Source organism: Mustelus asterias, chromosome 30, assembly GCF_964213995.1.
Source record: "Mustelus asterias chromosome 30, sMusAst1.hap1.1, whole genome shotgun sequence".
NCBI lineage: Eukaryota > Metazoa > Chordata > Chondrichthyes > Carcharhiniformes > Triakidae > Mustelus > Mustelus asterias.
Genome location: NC_135830.1, coordinates 15,757,010 through 15,775,576, shown reverse-complemented (window position 1 = coordinate 15,775,576; position 18,567 = coordinate 15,757,010). Strand labels below are relative to the sequence as shown.

The window sequence follows — 18,567 nt, the reverse complement described above, 5'->3', positions numbered from 1 at the left end:
CGCACTACCAGAAGGACGTGGAGGCGTTAGAGAGAGTGCAGAGAAGGTTTACCAGGATGTTGCCTGGTATGGAGGGTCTTAGCTATGAGGAGAGATTGGGTAAACTGGGGTTGTTCTCCCTGGAAAGACGGAGAATGAGGGGAGATCTAATAGAGGTGTACAAGATTATGAAGGGGATAGATAGGGTGAACGGTGGGAAGCTTTTTCCCAGATCAGAAGTGACGTTCACGAGGGGTCACGGGCTCAAGCTGAGAGGGGCGAAGTATAACTCAGATATTAGAGGGATGTTTTTTACACAGAGGGTGGTGGGGGCCTGGAATGCGCTGCCAAGTAGGGTGGTGGAGGCAGGCATGCTGACATCGTTTAAGACTTACCTGGATAGTCACATGAGCAGCCTGGGAATGGAGGGATACAAACGATTGGTCTAGTTGGACCAAGGAGCGGCACAGGCTTGGAGGGCCGAAGGGCCTGTTTCCTGTGCTGTACTGTTCTTTGTTCTCTTTGTTCTTTGTCAGTAACAGGATGACAAGACAAAATCTTCTCCTTGTATGTCCTCAGTAGAAGGTTCAGCCTGATTCGTCAGAGTGAGCAAAATAAACTGAACTCTTCATTTATATTCAACACCTGTATTCTTTCCATATGACAACTTATTTCAAATTAATTGAACATCAAACTGTCTCTCATCAATGAGATGACTGTCATTATTTCATTGGCATCACTAGGTTACATCAGTGATATTGTGATTCTAATCAACCTTGGCACAGTGGTTAGCGTTACTGCCTCACAGCGCCAGGGACCTGGGTTTGATACCCAGCTTGGGTCACTGTCTGTGCGCAGTCTGCACGTTCTCCCCGTGTCTGCGTGGGTTTCCTCCGAGTGCGCCGGTTTCCTCCCACAGTCCGATAGATGTGCTGGTTAGGTGCATTGGCTATGCTAAATTCTCCCTCAGTGCACCCGAACAGGTGCCGGACTGTGAGTACTGGGGGATTTTCACAGTAACTTCATTGCAGTGTTAATCTAAGCCGATTTGTGACTAATATAAACTTTACTTTAACTAATACATGCAAATTGTCCACCCTTCAGTTCTCATACTTGGAGGAAGCCACAATGTTATATTGTTCTGTCCGTTGTAACTTGGTTGGAAGGATCAGCCCTTCGAGGCAGAATGTAAAATACTGCAGAAATGTGAAATAAAAACAGAAAATGATGGATAACATCAGCAGGTCTGGCAGTATCTGTGGAGAAACCCAGTAACATTGAATTGGTTTTGGTTGCAGAATGAGAAGGATAATCTGGTCCTTTAGGTTTTATTGATGTTTTATACGGTGTAAGACATTTTCGTGAGGGAATTAAGGAAGCAATATTATAAATCTCTGATATTGAGTGGTGTCCATCTTTGTGCGGGTCAGAGACGCTCCATTTGGCCGGAGAGTGGATCGAGTCGGAACCGATGTGCCCCTAATAAACATGGCGGAGTTGTGGGGGCGGGGCAATGGGCGGCGTAAACAGAGCTGAGGAGGTTGGGACCGCACATGCGCATTGCAGCGGGAATGGTTTGTTGACGGAAGCGCGCGGGTTCTTCCTCGGATCGGAATCAGATTTGAAAAGGGGGGACGGTTAACGGTCGGCGGCGTTGTCATGGCTGCAGGGGCGGGGCTTGTCAACCGCGCGCGCTGGCACAAGTGAACCCTCGCTCTCAGCCTGAGCGGCAGCAGCAGGTGCGGAGGCCGCGCGGGGAGCCGGGGGCTCGAGTAGGAGGCAAGCCGGGTCAGCCCGCCTCTCCCGAGGGGAGGCCACCGCACAATGACCCGGGGATGTGGAACCAACCCAAAACTTCCCAACCCGGGTTTTTCGCGCCTCTTTTACCCCTCACCGAGCATCTCAGCACAAAGCAGCCCCTCAAATCCCCCAGAAACCACTCAGACCCCACTTGGCATCTTTTCCCCAGGTCATGACCCTGAGATGCCCTTTTGGTTTCAGCCCCTCCACCTGATCAGGTGCCAACTGCGGTGGTGGTTGGAGGAACGATTGCTCGTTTCCAGGGCCGGGTGCTGAACTGGATCTCTCTCAATATCCCGCAGTGTTTGTTTTCGAGATACAATTTGGTACATCTGGTGATTTGTCGCTTTGTCCCTCAATGGAGGGCAAGCGGATTGGCACCCTGATTATCAATTGACACTAATCCACTTCTGCATCCCTCCATTCCCCTGGCAGTTTGGTACACGCAATGGCAGTGTGTGTCTGAGGTTTGCCCAAGCTTTAGTTCATGCTGACACTGTTGCCACCACATTGGGGTCCTCAACAGAGAGACTCCCTCTTGAAAGAAGGTCTTGAAAGGGTGACCAATTTGTGTTTTCTGTTTCTCACAGGAGCTGTGATCAACATTGTGGCCACAGAGACTCCATGTGTCCAGTCACATATTCGGACAAACAGCTACCGGACATCTGCGTCCAAGTAACAGACCGGATCCTGGTTGAGAAAGTAAGTTGGATTTGAATGTGTCTTTAGTGTGTGGCTGACAACGTCTGGTTTGTCCATGATGGTGAAGTACCTTGGTGAACCACAGCAGCCTGTGTGATAAAGGGACTTGTTGTGTTAATCATCATCCTAACTTCCAGGCCCGGGTATAAGATCAGCATATGACCTCCCCAAACCGTCTCTCTTTACTGATACCCTGCTCACTTTCTGTTTTCAGCGCTGCTGGGACATTGCCTTGGGCCCATTGAAACAGCTGCCCATGAATCTGTTCACCATGTACATGGCTGGCAACACCATCTCCATCCTCCCTATCATGATGGTGTGCATGATGGCCTGGAGACCCATACAGGCCTTGATGTCCATGTCTGCAAGTGAGTACTATATTGAATCTGCAGCTCAGAAACAGCTCTGAACCGGCATCACTTGAATGCAGCTTAGAATAGAGTTCTGGGAGTTGGGTAATTAAGGGAGTTAGAGAAGGAAGGGAAAGAGGTGCTGTTTTGCTTTCTAACTTTCTCAGCCGTCAGGAAGTGATCTTACTCTTCTACAGGAGAAGAAGCTAGATTTTTGGTGAGGATCTGCTAAGTGACGAAGGTTTATTCTATTCTTAAGGATTAAAATAATACAGCAACTGGTGGTAAGGTTAATAAAATACTTAAAAACTAAAATACTTGAAAACAAAAATAAAATATGTAATTGGGTAAAATAATTGAACAGTTTATTCGCACACATTAAAGATGGGAGGACAGGTGATGTGTCACAGCTGCAGCGTGTGGGAGCTCCTGGCTGTCAGTTTGATCCAGGGCAACCATGTCTGCAGTAAGTGAAGTTCAAGCAGCTCTGGTTCAGAGTTTATGAGCTGGAGGCTGAACTACAGACACTGCAATGCATCAGGGAGGGGGAAGGTTACCTGGATTCTTTGTATCAGGGAGCAGTCACACCTCTTGGCCCAGGGTCTGCTGATTTGGTCAGTGGTCAGGAACAGGAGAGTGAGACAGATTAGGGAACTCACAGACAGGAGCCTTTACCATTGTCCAGCCAGTTTGAGGTATTTTCAGCTTGTTTGGATGAGTGGGAGCTGCAGGGTGGATGAACCAATTACCCATGGCACTGTGGTACAGGAAACCATTCTAGTGAGGAGAGCAAAAAGGAATGCAGTGATAATGGGGGACAGTATAGTCAGAGGGATTGACACATTCTCTGCAGCAAAGAATGTGAATCAAGGCAGCTGTGGTGCCTGTCTGGGGCCGGGGCTCAGGACATCTGATCAGGGCTGGAGAAGAACTTTCAGTGGAGAGGGGAAGCTTCCAGTTGTCCTCGTCAATGTAGGTATGAACAACAGAGATAAAGAAGGAGGTTTTCAGTGTCGATATGAGGACCTAAGCACTAAATTAAGAAGCAGAACCTCAATGGTTATAATCTCTGAATTATTACCTGAGCCACATGCTAATAGGTATAGGACAGACCAGATCAGAGGGATGAATGCGTGACTGAAAGGCTGCATTAAAGTTTATTTATTAGTGTCACAAGTAGGCTCACGTTAACACTGCAATGAAGTTACTGTGAGAATCCCCGAGTCGCCACACTCCAGTACGTGTTCGGGTTACACTGAGGGAGAATTTAGCATGGCCAGTGCACCTAACCAGCACATCTTTCAGACTGGGAGAAAACCGGAGCACCCGGAGAAAACCCACACAGATACGGGGTGAACGTGCAAACTCTGCACAGATAGTGACCCAAGGGGCGGTACGGTGGCACAGTGGTTAGCACTGCTGCCTCACAGCGCCAGGGACCCAGGTTCAATTCCGGCGTCGAGTGACTGTGTGTGTGGAGTTTTCATGTTCTCTGTCTATCTCCGGGTCCTCCGGTTTCCTCCCACAGTTCAAAGATGTGCGGGTTAAATTGATTGGCTATGGTAAGTTCTCCCATAGTGTCAGGGGGACTAACAGAGTAAATACGTTGTGTTACAGGGATAGGGCCTGGGTGGGATTATGGTCGGTGCAGAAGCGATGGGCTGAATGGCCTCCTTCTGAATTGTAGGGATTCTAAGCCAGTATAGAACCGAGTCCCTGGTGTTGTGAGGCAGCAGTACGTGCCACTGTGCTGCCCTAACTGGTGTGGGAGGTGGGTTCTGGTTCATGGGACACTGACAGCAGTACTGGGTAAAGTGGATCTGTACCATTGGGACAGTCTACATCTGAACTGTGCTGGGGCCGGTGTTCTTGTGAACCCCATGATGAGGAAAATAGAGACGGTTTCAAACTAAATAGTGGAAAAGGAATCAAATTTGAGGCAAGGAATGAAATTTATATGAATGACTGGATGAAGGGATGTTTGGCAAATTTGCCGATGACACACAGATATATGGGAAAGTAAGTTGTGAAGAGGACATACAGAGAGTACAGAAAGATAGAAAGGTTAAGTGAGTGGGGAAATATCTGGCAAATGGAGTAGAATGTGGGCAAATGTGAGATTGTCCATTTCGGCAGGAAGAATGAAAAATAAGCATTTTGTCTAAATTTTGAGAGATTGCAGAGCTCAGAGATTCAGAGGGATTGAGTCAGAGAGTCATAGAGGTTTACAGCATGAAAACAGGCCCTTCGGCCCAACTTGTCCATGCCGCCCTTTCTTTTTTAAAACCCCGAACCTAATCCCAATTGCCCGCATTTGGCCCATATCCCTCTAAACCCATCGTACCCATGTAACTATCTAAATGCTTTTTAAAAGACAAAATTGTACCTGCCTCTGCTACTACCTCTGGCAGCTTGTTCCAGACACTCACCACCCTCTGTGTGAAAAAACTGCCCCTCTGGACACTTTTGTATCTCTCCCCTCTCACCTTAAACCTATGCCCTCCAGTTTTAGACTCCCCTACCTTTGGGAAAAGATATTGACTATCTAGTTGATCTGTGCCCCCTCATTATTTTATAGACCTCTAGAAGATCATACCTCAGCCTCCTACGCTCCAGAGAAAAACGTCCCAGTCTATCCAGCCTCTCCTTATAACTCAATCCATCAAGTCCCGGTAGCATCCTGGTAAATCTTTTCTGCACTCTTTCTAGTTTAATAATATCCTTTCTATAATAGGAACTGCACACAGTATTGCAAGTGCGGCCTTACCAATGTCTTGTAAAACTTCAACAAGACATTCCAACTCCTGTATTCAATGTTCTGACCAATGAAACCAAGCATGCTGAATGCCTTCTTCACCACTCTGTCCACCTGTGACTCCACTTTCAAGGAGCTATGAACATGTGCCCCTAGATCTCTTTGTTCTGTAACTCTCCCCAACGCCCTACCATTAACTGAGTAAGTCCTGCCCTGGTTCAATCTACCAAAATGCATCACCTCGCATTTGTCTAAATTAAACTCCATCTGCCATTCGTCAGCCCACTGGCCCAATTGATCAAGATCTGGGTGTCTGAGTGCATAAATCACAAAAGGCTAATATGCAGGTACAGCAAGTAATTAGGAAAACTAATAGAATGTTATCATTCATTGTGATGGGAATTAAATACAGAACTAGGGAGGTTATGCTTCAGTTGTACAGGTCACTAGTGAGACCACATCTGGAGTACTGTGTGCAGTATTGGTCACCTTATTTAAGGAAGTGTGCAAGTATGCTGGAGACAGTTCAGAGACGGTTTACCAGACACTGATACCTAAAATGGATGGGCTGTGTTATGAGGAAAGGTTCTCACCTGTTCCTGAACTTCCTGCTTTTCCATTCTCGCTCTCAGTCTTTAGGGTCCTGGGGAATTCGAATCATCACTGGCTGCAGTGTCTCATCTACTTCATCGGCAACCTGCTGGGGTTGGCCCTGGCCATCTACAAGTGCCAGGCAATGGGGCTGCTGCCCACACATGCCTCTGACTGGCTGGCATTCATCCAGCCGCCCCAGGTGAGATCCGCACTCTGTATGTGAGGGGGAGCCAGGAAAATAGGAAGAGGAAACCATTCAGGGCTGTGGAGCCTGAGAGGTTGAATAGATTGGGCCCAATTCTTTTTATTCATTTGTGGGACATGGGCATCACTGGCTGGTCAGCATTTATTGTCCATCCCTAGTTGCTCTTGGAGGGCAGTTGAGAGTCAACCACAGGAAATCTGCCGCCCTTACCTGGTCTGGCCTGCATGTGACTCCAGAGCCACAGCAACGTAGTTGACTCTCAACAGCCCTCGAGCAACTAGGGATGGGCAATAAATGCTGGCCAGTCAGAGATGTCCATATCCCACAATTGAACAAAAACAAATGAGGGATGGGGAGGAGTGCAGGGAAAGTGGGGATATCTTTGGGAATTGAGAGATAGGAGGAAGAGTGTGGGGAAAGTGGGGATATCTTTGGGAATTGAGGGATGGGGGAAGACTGTGGGTAAAGTGGAGATATCTTTGGGAATTGAAGAATGGGGAGGAGTGCGGGGAAAGTGGGGATATCTTTGGGAATTGAGGGATGGGGAGGAGTGCGGGGAAAGTGGAGATATCTTTGGGAATTGAGTGCGGGGAAAGTGGGGATATCTTTGGGAATTGAGGGATGGGGAGGAGTGCGGGGAAAGTGGAGTTATCTTTGGAAATTGAAGGATGGGGAGGAGGGCAGGGAAAGTGGAGATGAGGTTGATGATGAATAGTGGAGCAGGCTCGACAGAAGCCATTCCCACTCCGATTCTTACCACCTTCTCCTTTCACACAGAGAGTGGAGAACACAGGCGGGGGCCTGGTCCTGTGATGGTCCCACTCTCCTCCTATCGCTCGCTGAGACACGGCCCGAGGACGATCGACACCGGACACAACCTGCTGCCGTCTGGCTAACCTGGGACCAGGCTTTCTGTAGGTAACATGCCCTCCCATCACTGTCCCCCACGCACACAGAGATAGACATTGGCCCGTGTACCTGTGACCGATGTGGAATGGCCGGAGATATTGACAGCAGGGACTGTGTATTTTTTCACTGGGTATTCAGTTGTTTATCATGTTGACCCCCTTTGCTGAGCCTCGGATAAGGGACCTGTTGGAGTTGACGATGGGACTGGAGGTTCCTTGATCAGTCATTCCAGGCTTATCCTGGTGCCTCTCATTCTCTCTCTCACCCAGGTCAGAAGGTCACAGATTTGTGTAACCTGTTCCTGAGATTCAAGCTGCTGTAACAGGTTCTCCCAGGGGTCCCTCAAACCGTCTCTGAAATTAAGTTCCCTGGCTGTGTGTTGCATCGTGCCTTGTGGGATCTTGCTGTGCAGTCACCATCTCTTCCCACAGAACGGCAGGCGGGAACATCGAAAGGAGGGAATGATTTAGCTCCTGTGCTTGTTCTGGGTTGTCCCAGTCTGCTCTGAATCAACACAGCAGCTTCCTGTTTCCAAAACACAGTCACTGCTGTTCACCTGGGAAACCCGGCAGGCACTGCACACAGCAGATCCCACAAACTGTCGGATAACCACCAAATGTTAGGCTGTTTGAAGGATAAAGATCGGCCCTCTGAAACCAGCGGGAGCTCTCCTTCGCTCCATCCAGTAGTGGCCGGGGGATTTTACTATCCACCTGACACAGCAGTGAGTGAGATAGGGGGGAGCTTGGTTTCACTTCCCCAGCACTGACAGCTGGAGGCAGGTGATTGACAGTGTGGTGTGTGCAGCTGTCTGTGTGCCCACCTGGGCAGCATGGTGGCACGGTGGTTACCCTCACAGCGCCAGGGCCCTGGGTTCGATTCCAGCCTCGGATAAATCATAGAATCCCTACAATGCAGGAAGAGACCAATCGGCCCACCGAGCCTGCACCAACAACAATCCCACCCAGGCCCTATCCCCATAACCCCACGTATTGACACTGATCATATCCCCGACACTAAGGGGCAATTTAGCACGGCCAATCCACCTCAATCACACGTCTTTGGAGTGTGGGTGGAAACTGGAGGAAACTCTCACAAACACGGGGAGAATGCACAAACTTCACACAACCTGAGGCTTGATTTGAACCCAGGTCCCTGGTGCTGTGAGGCAGCAGTGCTCCCCATTGTGTCGCCCGTGTCTGTGTGGAGTTGGCACGTTCTCCCCGTGTCTGCATGGGTTTCCTCCGGGGGCTCTGGTTTCCTCCCAAACTTCAATATGTGCTGGTTAGGTGGATTGACCATGCTAATGCTAAATTGCTGCTTTATGTAACAAAATATGTGGATCAGGGTGATTAGTGGGGTAAATATATGGGGTAACGGGAATAGGGCCTGGGTAAGATGCTCTGTCAGAGAGTCAGTGCAGACTCAAAGGGCTGAATGGTCTCTTCTGCACTGTAGCAATCCTACGATTTTGTCTGTGAGCATGCACGCTTGTGTCTGAGTGTGTGTCTGTGTGGGTGTACACGCATTTCAGTTCATGTGTGTGTGTGTACCTGTGTGCAAGCACATACACACACACACACACAAAACATGTATGTCTGCTTTCGCTTTATTTAATGATTGTGTTTGAGTCGTTCCTCTGTGTGTGTTTGTGGGGGGAGGGGGGTGCGGGGAGGTGGTCACTAATCCTCCCCCTCCCCATTCTGAGACTACACCCGAAGCAGGAGTGAACGGAAGAGGCCGGAGGCGAATCGATAACCTCGAGGTGAGTGAGGAAACAGTCAGTGTGAGTTTGATGCTGCTGTGAAGAATGTGTCATGTCTTTTCACTGATTCTGTAACTGTGGAAATAAAGAGTTTGAGCAAAATGGGATAAAAGCAAATTACTGCGGATGCTGAATCTGAAACCAAAAGAGAAAAAACTTTGTCAAAGGGTCATCCAGACTCGAAACATCAGCTCTTTTCTCTCTTGACAGATGCTGCTAAACCTGCTGAGATTTTCCAGCGTTTTCTCGATTGGTTTCAGCAAAACGGGGCCTCTGTAAAATGACAGCAGACAAAGACGAGACTCAGATTTCACTGACTTCACCAGCTTAAGACTCTCTTGTTCCACTTTAAACTCTGCAACACTCTCGCCTTTTCTCTCCCACAATATTCAGGCTTCAGTAACCCGAGCTGGTGGTTAAATAACCATTCCCTATTTGCTGACTCATTTCACCATCACTCCTGTTCTTCCAGCACAATCCTGATCCCCACTTCCACTGCTGAAGAACACTAACAGACATACCTCCCTCCGTGTTCGAGTCTTCAATGTTCACCTTTTCAGTTGGGTCGGGTTTCAATTGAGAATCAGAACACATCCCATTTCCATCTCCTCGTGGTGTCTGGGCCAGATCAGGTAAATTTTCCATTAAAAGGTCTGTTTAATCTTTCTCCCCAAAGTCCAGCATCTACAAGGCACAACTCTTCTGTCTAATTGAATAAGCTCCAATTTTCTGAATTAGTGCAGCTCCAACAACTCAGGAAGCTCAACACCATCCAAGACAAAGCAGCTTGATTGGCAATCCTTCTACAAACATCTACTCCCTCCAACACTGACTCACGTGGCAGCTGTGTGTACCACCTACAAGATTCACTGCAAGCACTCACCAAGGCTTCTTTGACAGCATCTTGCAAACCCGCAACCTCCAGCACCTTGGAGAAGGGCAGCAAATGCATGGGAACATCATCACCTGCACGTTCCTCTCCAAGTCACTCACCATCTATACTCAGAGATTGATTACAATGTGAAATTCACTGCCACAGGAACTAGCTGGACAACTCATCGTTTAAAAAGGAAATGTGATGAGTACATGAGGGAAAGGAGATTAGAAAGATGAGCTGAAAGGCTGAAATGAGGGAGATGGAATGGGAGGTGTCTTGTATGAAATATAAACCCCAGCACAGACTAGTTAAACCGAACAATGTCTTTCTGGTCTGGATATTCATAGAATCCCTACAGTGTAGAAGGAGGCCATTCGGCCCATTGAGTCTGCACCCACCACAATCCCACCCAGGCCCTCTCCCCATAACCTCGTGCATTTATCCTAGCTAGCCCCCCTGACACTCAGGGCAATTTAGCATGGCCAATCCACTTAACCCACACATCTTTGGACTGTGGAAGGAAACCGGAGCAAACCCATGCAGACACGGGGAGAATGTGCAAACTCCACACAGACAGTGACCCAAGCCGGGATTCGAACCCGTGAGTCAGCAGTGCTAATCACTGTGTCGCCCAAGAATGAGAGAATTGTCTGTGATTCAATGTAATCTCTGACCAGTTCTTGATCAGTAAGTTCCACCATTTGCACTGCACCGGTTCAGAGTATAACCTGATGCTGAGTAATCACGCTGAGATTCTGCCATGTGTAACGTCATGAATTGTAACATGGTCATTGAAATTGGTGCGCAGAAATTTTCATCAACCAGATCCACTTTCGAAAATGTTCTCCCAAAAAATGCGCTCTCTCAGATCTTTTCAGCAAGGATCCACTTCCAGGATTTCAATCTCTCCTTTCACTATTCTTCTGCCTTAGATTATCACATGCATTCAAGCTTCCACGCAATCTCTCAGGTACCCAGCCATGTCAACAGAACACTACTGTTTCACAGGTGGTACCAAAGTCCCCAAGCTTAGGATTACTTCAGAGTCTGGCTTTTCACCAGCCAACATCACCATGTGTGTTGCCTTTAACTGGAAACCACTCTTTGCCCCTTTAACTTCAGGGAACAGAATCTTGTTCAGATTCCCTTTGACTTCAGTTTTCCTCAGACTTTTTTCATGCCCTGATTTCTAGAACTATCTGTTCTTAAACTTCTGGGACTTTCTTTCTTGCCCTTACTCCATTGTTGTGCCTCATGTTTCTGGCAGTTTCCTCTTCAGCTAACTCAGAAATTCTTTCGAACCCAAAATGGCCACTGGTTGCCAAGTAACAACCTAATCTTTTTTTACACTTGTGTGTTTTCACATTGTAAATTCTCTAAACAGAATACGGGCACAGTTTGAAATGAAACCAAAACCTCATACATGCAAACACCTTTATTTAACATTAATCTATGAAAGTTTTAACCCTTCTGTACACAGAAACACCGAATTAAACTCACTTAAATCTATACCTTATTTCTAATATCCAATAATACAAATATAGATTACTAAATCTACTGCTTGACAGAGAGAAACTAAAGAAAGATGAGTTTAAGCTTGGGAAAATTGTTAGACACAGTTTGACCCAGTGGAAGGGAGGGAAACAACAGAGGCAGCTGATCAGGTTGTCTCCATTTTAGTGACAAAGGAGCTCCATGAGCTCCTCAGACTTCTTGTTGTCGGTGAGGATGGAGGAGAGAGGGAGAACCCTTCAAAAGGAACTAAAACAGAAAATGCTGGAACGGTAGGCTTTGTCTGTATGGCGCGCAAGAAACAATACTGTTCACTGGATCCCAATACATGCAACAATAATAAATCAAACAAAAAATCAGATCAAAATAAGGTAATGTCGATACTGGAAATCGAACCTCAAAACTGAGTGAATCTCTTCCCAAACTCAGAGCAGGTGAATAGCCTCTCCCCAGTGTGAACTCGCTGGTGGACAGTGAGTTGGAATGATTCCCTGAACCCTGTCTCACAGTAAAAGCAGCTGAATGGTCTCTCATCAGCGTGAACACATTGATGAGACATCACTTTTCCACAGCTTTTATAGCAGTTCTCACAGTCTGGGCATTTAAAAGGTCTCTCCTCAGTGTGAAGCGGGGGTGGTTGGAGGGTAGATTATTGAGTGAATCCCTTCCAAAAGTGTCCTGGACCAGAACCCATAAATTATGTTCGGAAGCCAGATTAGATCCAAACAAAGTTTTCTATTTTGGCATAAATGTGAGGATAGGATGCTTCACTCCAGGAGTAATTCCACTGACAAATTAGGAATCTTTCATGGTAAAACAAACTTTATTTAATAACAGCTTAAATATAATTCCATAAAATGAAGCAGCTTAACTATTAACAGTTGAACAATATTTAAAAGTGAAAGGAAACAACTTTAATTTCTAATTTAGCACAATTTCAGTTCCAAATATGCAACATTCCTCAAAGATGTAGATGCCACTTCAATTACAGTTAGAAACCATAAATATACTTGCTATAATGAGTATAGACTGTCCTGAAGCTTTCAGAGAGAAGACAAGTCTTAGAGCAGCTTGTAGAAACCCTCCATCTTCAAACAGTCCCCGGTGCTTCCAGCTCTGACAGGTAACTGAAACTCTCCTCACGGTCTGCACATTTTCATGGTTTCTCCCTAATTTTAAATCCAATTACAATAGTTAGTTGTGAATTCGCTGGTGCGTCAGAAGATTCGACGAGGTAACGTATCCCTTCCCACACTGCAAGCAGGTGAACGGCCTCTCCCCAGTGTGAACCCGCTGATGTATTGCTAGTTTAGATGACTGATTGAATCCCTTCTCACACACAGAGCAGGTGAATGGCCTCTCCTCTGTGTGGATTCGCTGGTGTATTGCTAGGTTGGATGAGTGATTGAATCCTTTCCCACACACAGAGCAGATGAATGGTTTCTCCCCAGTGTGAACTCGCTGGTGTGTCAGCAGAGTTGATGACCGACTGAATCCTTTCCCCCACACAGAGCAGGTGAATGGCCTCTCCCCAGTGTGAATTCGCTGGTGTGTGAACAAGGTGGCTGACTGAGCAAATCCCTTTCCACACTGGGAACAGGTGAATGGCCTCTCCCCAGTGTGAACTCGCTGGTATTTCAACAAAGTAGATGAGTCAGCAAATCCCTTCCCACACTGGGAGCAAGTGAATGGCCTCTCCTGAGTGTGAGTTCGCTGGTGTATCAGCAGAGTGGATGAGTGAGAAAATCCCTTCCCACATTCAGAGCAGGTGAACGGTTTCTCCCCAGTGTGAACACACTGGTGTATTGCTAGGTTGGATGACTGATTGAATCCCTTCCCACATTGGGAGCAGGTAAACGGCCTCTCCTCAGCATGAGTCCTCTGATGTATATTTAAGCTGGATAACTGAGTGAATCTCTTCCCACACTGAGAGCAGATGAATGGCCTCTCCCCAGTGTGACTGCGTCGATGAGTTTCCAGCAGGGATGGGTAATTGAATTCCTTCCCACAATCCTCACACTTCCATGCCATTTCCCTGTTGTGACTGCAATTATGTTCCCAAAGGCCAGATGATTGGTTGAAGTCTTGTCCACAAACAGAACACATGTACAGTTTCTCTCCACTGTGAACGGTGCTTTTTTCTTCCAATTTCAAAATACAATGATATTCAGGTTACAATAAATTGGCCGACTCATCAGATTCTGATATCATATTTTGTTTCAGTTTCTCAACTGCAAATCTTCTTCTTGTAAACCCCTGTGAAATTGATTTAAAACAGAAAAAAGTGAGTGAGAAAGAACCCACAAAAACACAACGGTGGGTTGTGAAATTGAGCTGAATGAATCTGCTCATTTGTGGAGCTGCCGTGAGGAAAGGGTAACCAAGAAAGCTGCTGGATTGTCATACAAACCCAACTGGTTCACTGATATCCTTCAGGGAATGAAACCTGCCACACAGCCTGGGTCTACATAAGACTCTTTTGGCACTTTGGGAGGAGATAGAGAGAAGTAGGAGTGGCTGAGGTGAAGGCAAGGGATTTTATACATCTACAACTTGACAAGAACTTTGACAGAATCTCACAAACCCTCAACTTCACCAACAAGAAGGACCGAGATAGCAGATGGGTATAAACACCATCACCTCCGAGTTCCCCCAACTCACACACCATCCTGACTTATCTGACTTCCAGTACTAAACAAACAGAAATTTCTTTCGTATAAATACTGGGAAGACTGAACCCACTGTCTTCAGTCCCCTCTCCAAACTCCACTCGCTTGCCAACAACTCTATCTCTCTTCCTGGCAACATGTCAAAGAACATGTTGTTTGTCATCTATATCAATGATCTGGATGATAATGTGGTAAATTAGATCAGCAAGTTTGCTGATGATACAAAGATTGGAGGTGTCGTGGACAGTGAGGAAGGTTTTCAAAGCTTGCAGAGGGATTTGGACCAACTAGAAAAATGGGCTGAAAAATGGCAAATGGAATTTAACGCAGACAAGTGTGAGATATTGCATTTTGGAAGGACAAACCAAAGTAGAACGTACAGGGTAAATGGTAGGACTCTGAAGAGTGCAGTTGAATAGAGGGATCTGGGAAGACAGGTACAGAATTCCCTAAAAGTGACATCACAGGTGGATAGGGTCGTAAAGAGTGCCTTTGGTACATTGGCCTTTATAAATCGGAGTATCGAGTATAAAAGTTGGAGTGTTATGGTAAGGTTATATAAGGCATTGGTGAGGCCAAATTTGGAGTATTGTGTACAGTTTTGGTCACCGAGTTACAGGAAGGATATAAATAAGGTTGAAAGAGTGCAGAGAAGGTTCACAAGGATGTTGCCGGGACTTGAGAAGCTGAGTTACAGAGAGAGATTGAATAGGTTGGGACTTTATTCCCTGGAGCGTAGAAGATTGAGGGGAGATTTGATAGAGGTGTATAAGATTTTGATGGGTATAGATAGAGTGAACGCAAGCAGGCTTTTTCCACTGAGGCTAGGGGAGAAAAAAACCAGAGGGCATGGGTTAAGGATGAAAGGAGAAAAGTTTAAAGGGAATATTAGGGGGGGCTTCTTCATGCAGAGAGTGGTGGGAGTGTGGAATGAGCTGCCGGATAAAGTGGTAAATGCGGGGTCACTTTTAACATTTAAGAAAAACTTGGACGGGTTCATGGATGAGAAGGGTGTGGAGGGATATGGTCCAAGTGCAGGTCAGTGGGACGAGGCAAAAAATGGTTCGGCACAGACAAGAAGAGCCAAAAGGCATGTTTCTGAGCTGTAATTTTCTATGGTTCTAACAAAGAACAATACAGCACAGGAACAGGCCCTTCGGCCCTCCAAGCCCGTGCCGCTCCCTGGTCCAAACTAGACCATTCTTTTGTATCCCTCCATTCCCACTCCGTTCATATGGCTATCTAGATAAGTCTTAAACGTTCCCAGTGTGTCTGCCTCCACCACCTTGCCTGGCAGCGTATTCCAGGCCCCCACCACCCTCTGTGTAAAATATGTCCTTCTGATATCTGTGTTGAACCACCCCCCCTTCACCTTGAACCTATGACCCCTCGTGAACGTCACCACCGACCTGGGGAAAAGCTTCTCACCGTTCACCCTATCTATGCCTTTCATAATTTTATACACCTCTATTAAGTCTCCCCTCATCCTCCGTCTTTCCAGTGAGAACAACCCCAGTTTACCCAATCTCTCCACATAACTAAGCCCCTCCATACCAGGCAACATCCTGGTAAACCTCCTCTGTACTCTCTCCAAAGCCTCCACATCCTTCTGATAGTGTGGCGACCAGAACTAGATGCAGTATTCCAAATGTGGCCGAAGCAACGTTCTATACATCTGCAACATCAGACCCCAACTTTTATACTCTATGCCCCGTCCTATAAAGGCAAGCATGCCATATGCCTTCTTCACCACCTTCTCCACCTGTGACGTCACCTTCAAGGATCCGTGGACTTGCACACCCAGGTCCCTCTGCGTATCTACACCCTTTATGGTTCTGCCATTTATCGTATAGCTTCTCCCTACATTATTTCTACCAAAATGCATCACTTCGCATTTATCAGGATTGAACTCCATCTGCCATTTCTTTGCCCAAATTTCCAGCCTATCTATATCCTTCTGTAGCTTCTGACAATGCTCCTCTAAGGAGCGGCATGGTAGCACAGTGGTTAGCACTGCTGCTTCACAGCTCCAGGGTCCTGGGTTCGATTCGTGGCTCGGGTCACTGTCTGTGTGGAGTTTGCACATTCTCCTCGTGTCTGCGTGGGTTTCCTCCGGGAGCTCCGGTTTCCTCCCACAGTCCAACGGTGTGCGGGTTAGGTTGATTGGCCAGGTTAAAAATTGCCCCTTAGAGTCCTGAGATGCGTAGGTTAGCGGGTAAATATGTGGGGGTAGGGCCTGGGTGGGATTGTGGTCGGTGCAGACTTGATGGGCCGAATGGCCTCCTTCTGCACTGTAGGGTTTCTATGATTCCTCACTATCTGCAAGTCCTGCCAATTTTGTGTCGTCCGCAAACTTACTGATCACCCCAGTTACACCTTCTTCCAGATCGTTTATATAAATCACAAACATGTCTGACCTGAAACAGGCTGTTCACAACCCTGGTGAAATATTTCACCCCAAGATGAGCTTCCAGCCACACATCCACATCATTATCACTATTTCCACCTCAGTAACATCACCCGACTCCACCCCAGTCTCAGCTCATCTGGAATTCTCATCCATTCCATTGTGATGTGAAACTCAGGGGAATGGGAGTACAGAGAGGGAATGGGACTGACTGAATTGCTCCACAGAGGGTTGGCATGGATTTGAATTGCCAAATGGATTCCTTCTATGTTGGAATGTCTCCATCAGTGGAAATAGGTAATGTTGACACAGTGCCTTTTATATGTCAAGACAAGAAATAGGGAATCATAAATAACATAGCACGTACCATATAACTACATTAAACATATCTCTGTCCCAAGCGAATTTACTGTTCATTTAAACAGTCTTCTCCTGGGAAAACTCCCCCTTTAATTGTGAACATTAGGTAAGAGGTTATCTTGTCAGACAAATAAATGTGACAACCTGAGGGAGCCAAAAGATGTCAATATCTTTGAGAGAGAGAAAGAAAAAGATACCTGGGTCTCGTCTTGCTCCTAATTCCGATGTTCGTCTGTAATAGTTCCAGTCTGCAGCCTCCCTGAATTCACTTCCTCTCCCTTCAGTTGCTGCGAGTCCCCAATTTCCCCCAGAATGAGAAAAGAAATGGAAAGGGGGAAACATTGATTTCCTCCCTGATGTTGTCCAGAGGAGGAAGTTTCACTCTGAAGCTCATTGGACAACTTCCGCATTGTGATGTCAATGGAGGCCTGCCTATATCAGCCAATAGGAATCAGTCTGCACCGCAGTGACATCCTCGGGTTCCAGTGCGCAGGCCCGGGCGAGCGGACACGGGAGCCCCGCCCCCACCCATTGTTCCCCTCCCTCTGCACCTCGTCGAGCCAAGGTTTCCGGGCAACCGGCTGGCGGCTCCGGCCAGAGCGAGAAGCCGCTCGGTGATCGCCCCCTCCCCCATCTCTCTACGGCGGCTGCTGCTCCAAAAAGAGATCGAGAGCGACCGCTGGCGGCAGCCGCACTGCGCCTGCTCCGGACAGCTCGGCTGAGCAGCGCTCTCTGCGCCTGCTCCGGACAGCTCGGCTCAGCAGCGCTCTCTGCGCCTGTTCCGGACAGCTCGGCTCAGCAGCGCTCTCTGCGCCTGCGTGCTGGGCTGCCAGCTGAGGGAGTGGGGGAGGGGACTTTGCAAAATCTCTTCCCATCATTTTCTTCCAAGTCCCGCAGTTTGATTTGAAACAGAACAGCTTCTGTTTGTAGCTTCACCACAGACTCAAACTTCACCACAGACTCAAACTTCACACACAGACTCAAACTTCATCCTCTGGACAACAGCTGTGAGTAAAACACTTTCTTTCTCCCCCTGGGAATTACCATAAGACCATAAGACATAGGAGCGGAAGTAAGGCCATTCGGCCCATCGAGTCCACTCCACCATTCAATCATGGTTGATTTCAACTCCATTTACCCGCTCTCTCCCCATAGCCCTTAATTCCTCGAGAAATCAAGAATTTATCAATTTCTGTCTTGAAGACGCTCAACGTCTCGGCCTCCACAGCCCTCTGTGGCAATGAATTCCACAGACCCACCACTCTCTGGCTGAAGAAATTTCTCCTCATCTCTGTTCTAAAGTGACTCCCTTTTATTCTAAGGCTGTGCCCCCGCGTCCTAGTCTCCCCTGTTAATGGAAACAACTTCCCTACGTCCATCCTATCTAAGCCGTTCATTATCTTGTAAGTTTCTATCAGATCTCCCCTCAACCTCCTAAACTCCAATGAATATAATCCCACGATCCTCAGACGTTCATCGTATGTCAGGCCTACCATTCCTGGGATCATCCGTGTGAATCTCCGCTGGACCCGCTCCAGTGCCAGTATGTCCTTCCTGAGGTGTGGGGCCCAAAATTGCTCACAGTACTCCAAATGGGGCCTAACCAGTGCTTTATAAAGCCTCAGAAGTACATCCCTGCTTTTGTATTCCAAGCCTCTTGAGATAAATGACAACATTACATTT

The 18,567-nt window shown here is 47.3% G+C and overlaps 3 protein-coding genes across 3 annotated transcripts in view; 2 read left to right on the top strand and 1 right to left on the bottom strand.

The window, feature by feature from the left end:
• LOC144480918 (uncharacterized) overlaps nucleotides 1-13,479 on the bottom strand; it is a 29,151-nt gene extending 15,672 nt beyond the window's left edge. The window contains exon 1 of the mRNA XM_078200543.1: nucleotides 12,823-13,479. Coding sequence (XP_078056669.1) covers nucleotides 12,823-13,479 — 657 coding nt within the window. The remainder of the gene's footprint in view (nucleotides 1-12,822) is intronic.
• LOC144480793 (uncharacterized) overlaps nucleotides 1-18,567 on the top strand; it is a 585,830-nt gene that overhangs the window by 189,323 nt on the left and 377,940 nt on the right. The window lies entirely within an intron of this gene.
• LOC144480844 (ER membrane protein complex subunit 4-like) lies at nucleotides 2,153-7,961 on the top strand. The gene is made up of 4 exons (XM_078200466.1): nucleotides 2,153-2,481; nucleotides 2,696-2,849; nucleotides 6,219-6,379; nucleotides 7,163-7,961. The coding sequence occupies exons 1-4, from the start codon at nucleotides 2,404-2,406 to the stop codon at nucleotides 7,196-7,198; spliced, it is 429 nt and encodes a 142-aa protein (XP_078056592.1). The 5' UTR covers nucleotides 2,153-2,403; the 3' UTR covers nucleotides 7,199-7,961.

Bases quoted from the DNA above. Each gene is read 5' to 3' on its own strand.
- LOC144480844 (XM_078200466.1), top strand. From the start codon at position 2,404: ATGTGTCCAGTCACATATTCGGACAAACAGCTACCGGACATCTGCGTC. The intron at 2,850-6,218 runs GTGAGTACTATA...TCTCGCTCTCAG, and splicing joins CTTGATGTCCATGTCTGCAA to TCTTTAGGGTCCTGGGGAAT. The intron at 6,380-7,162 runs GTGAGATCCGCA...CCTTTCACACAG, and splicing joins CATTCATCCAGCCGCCCCAG to AGAGTGGAGAACACAGGCGG.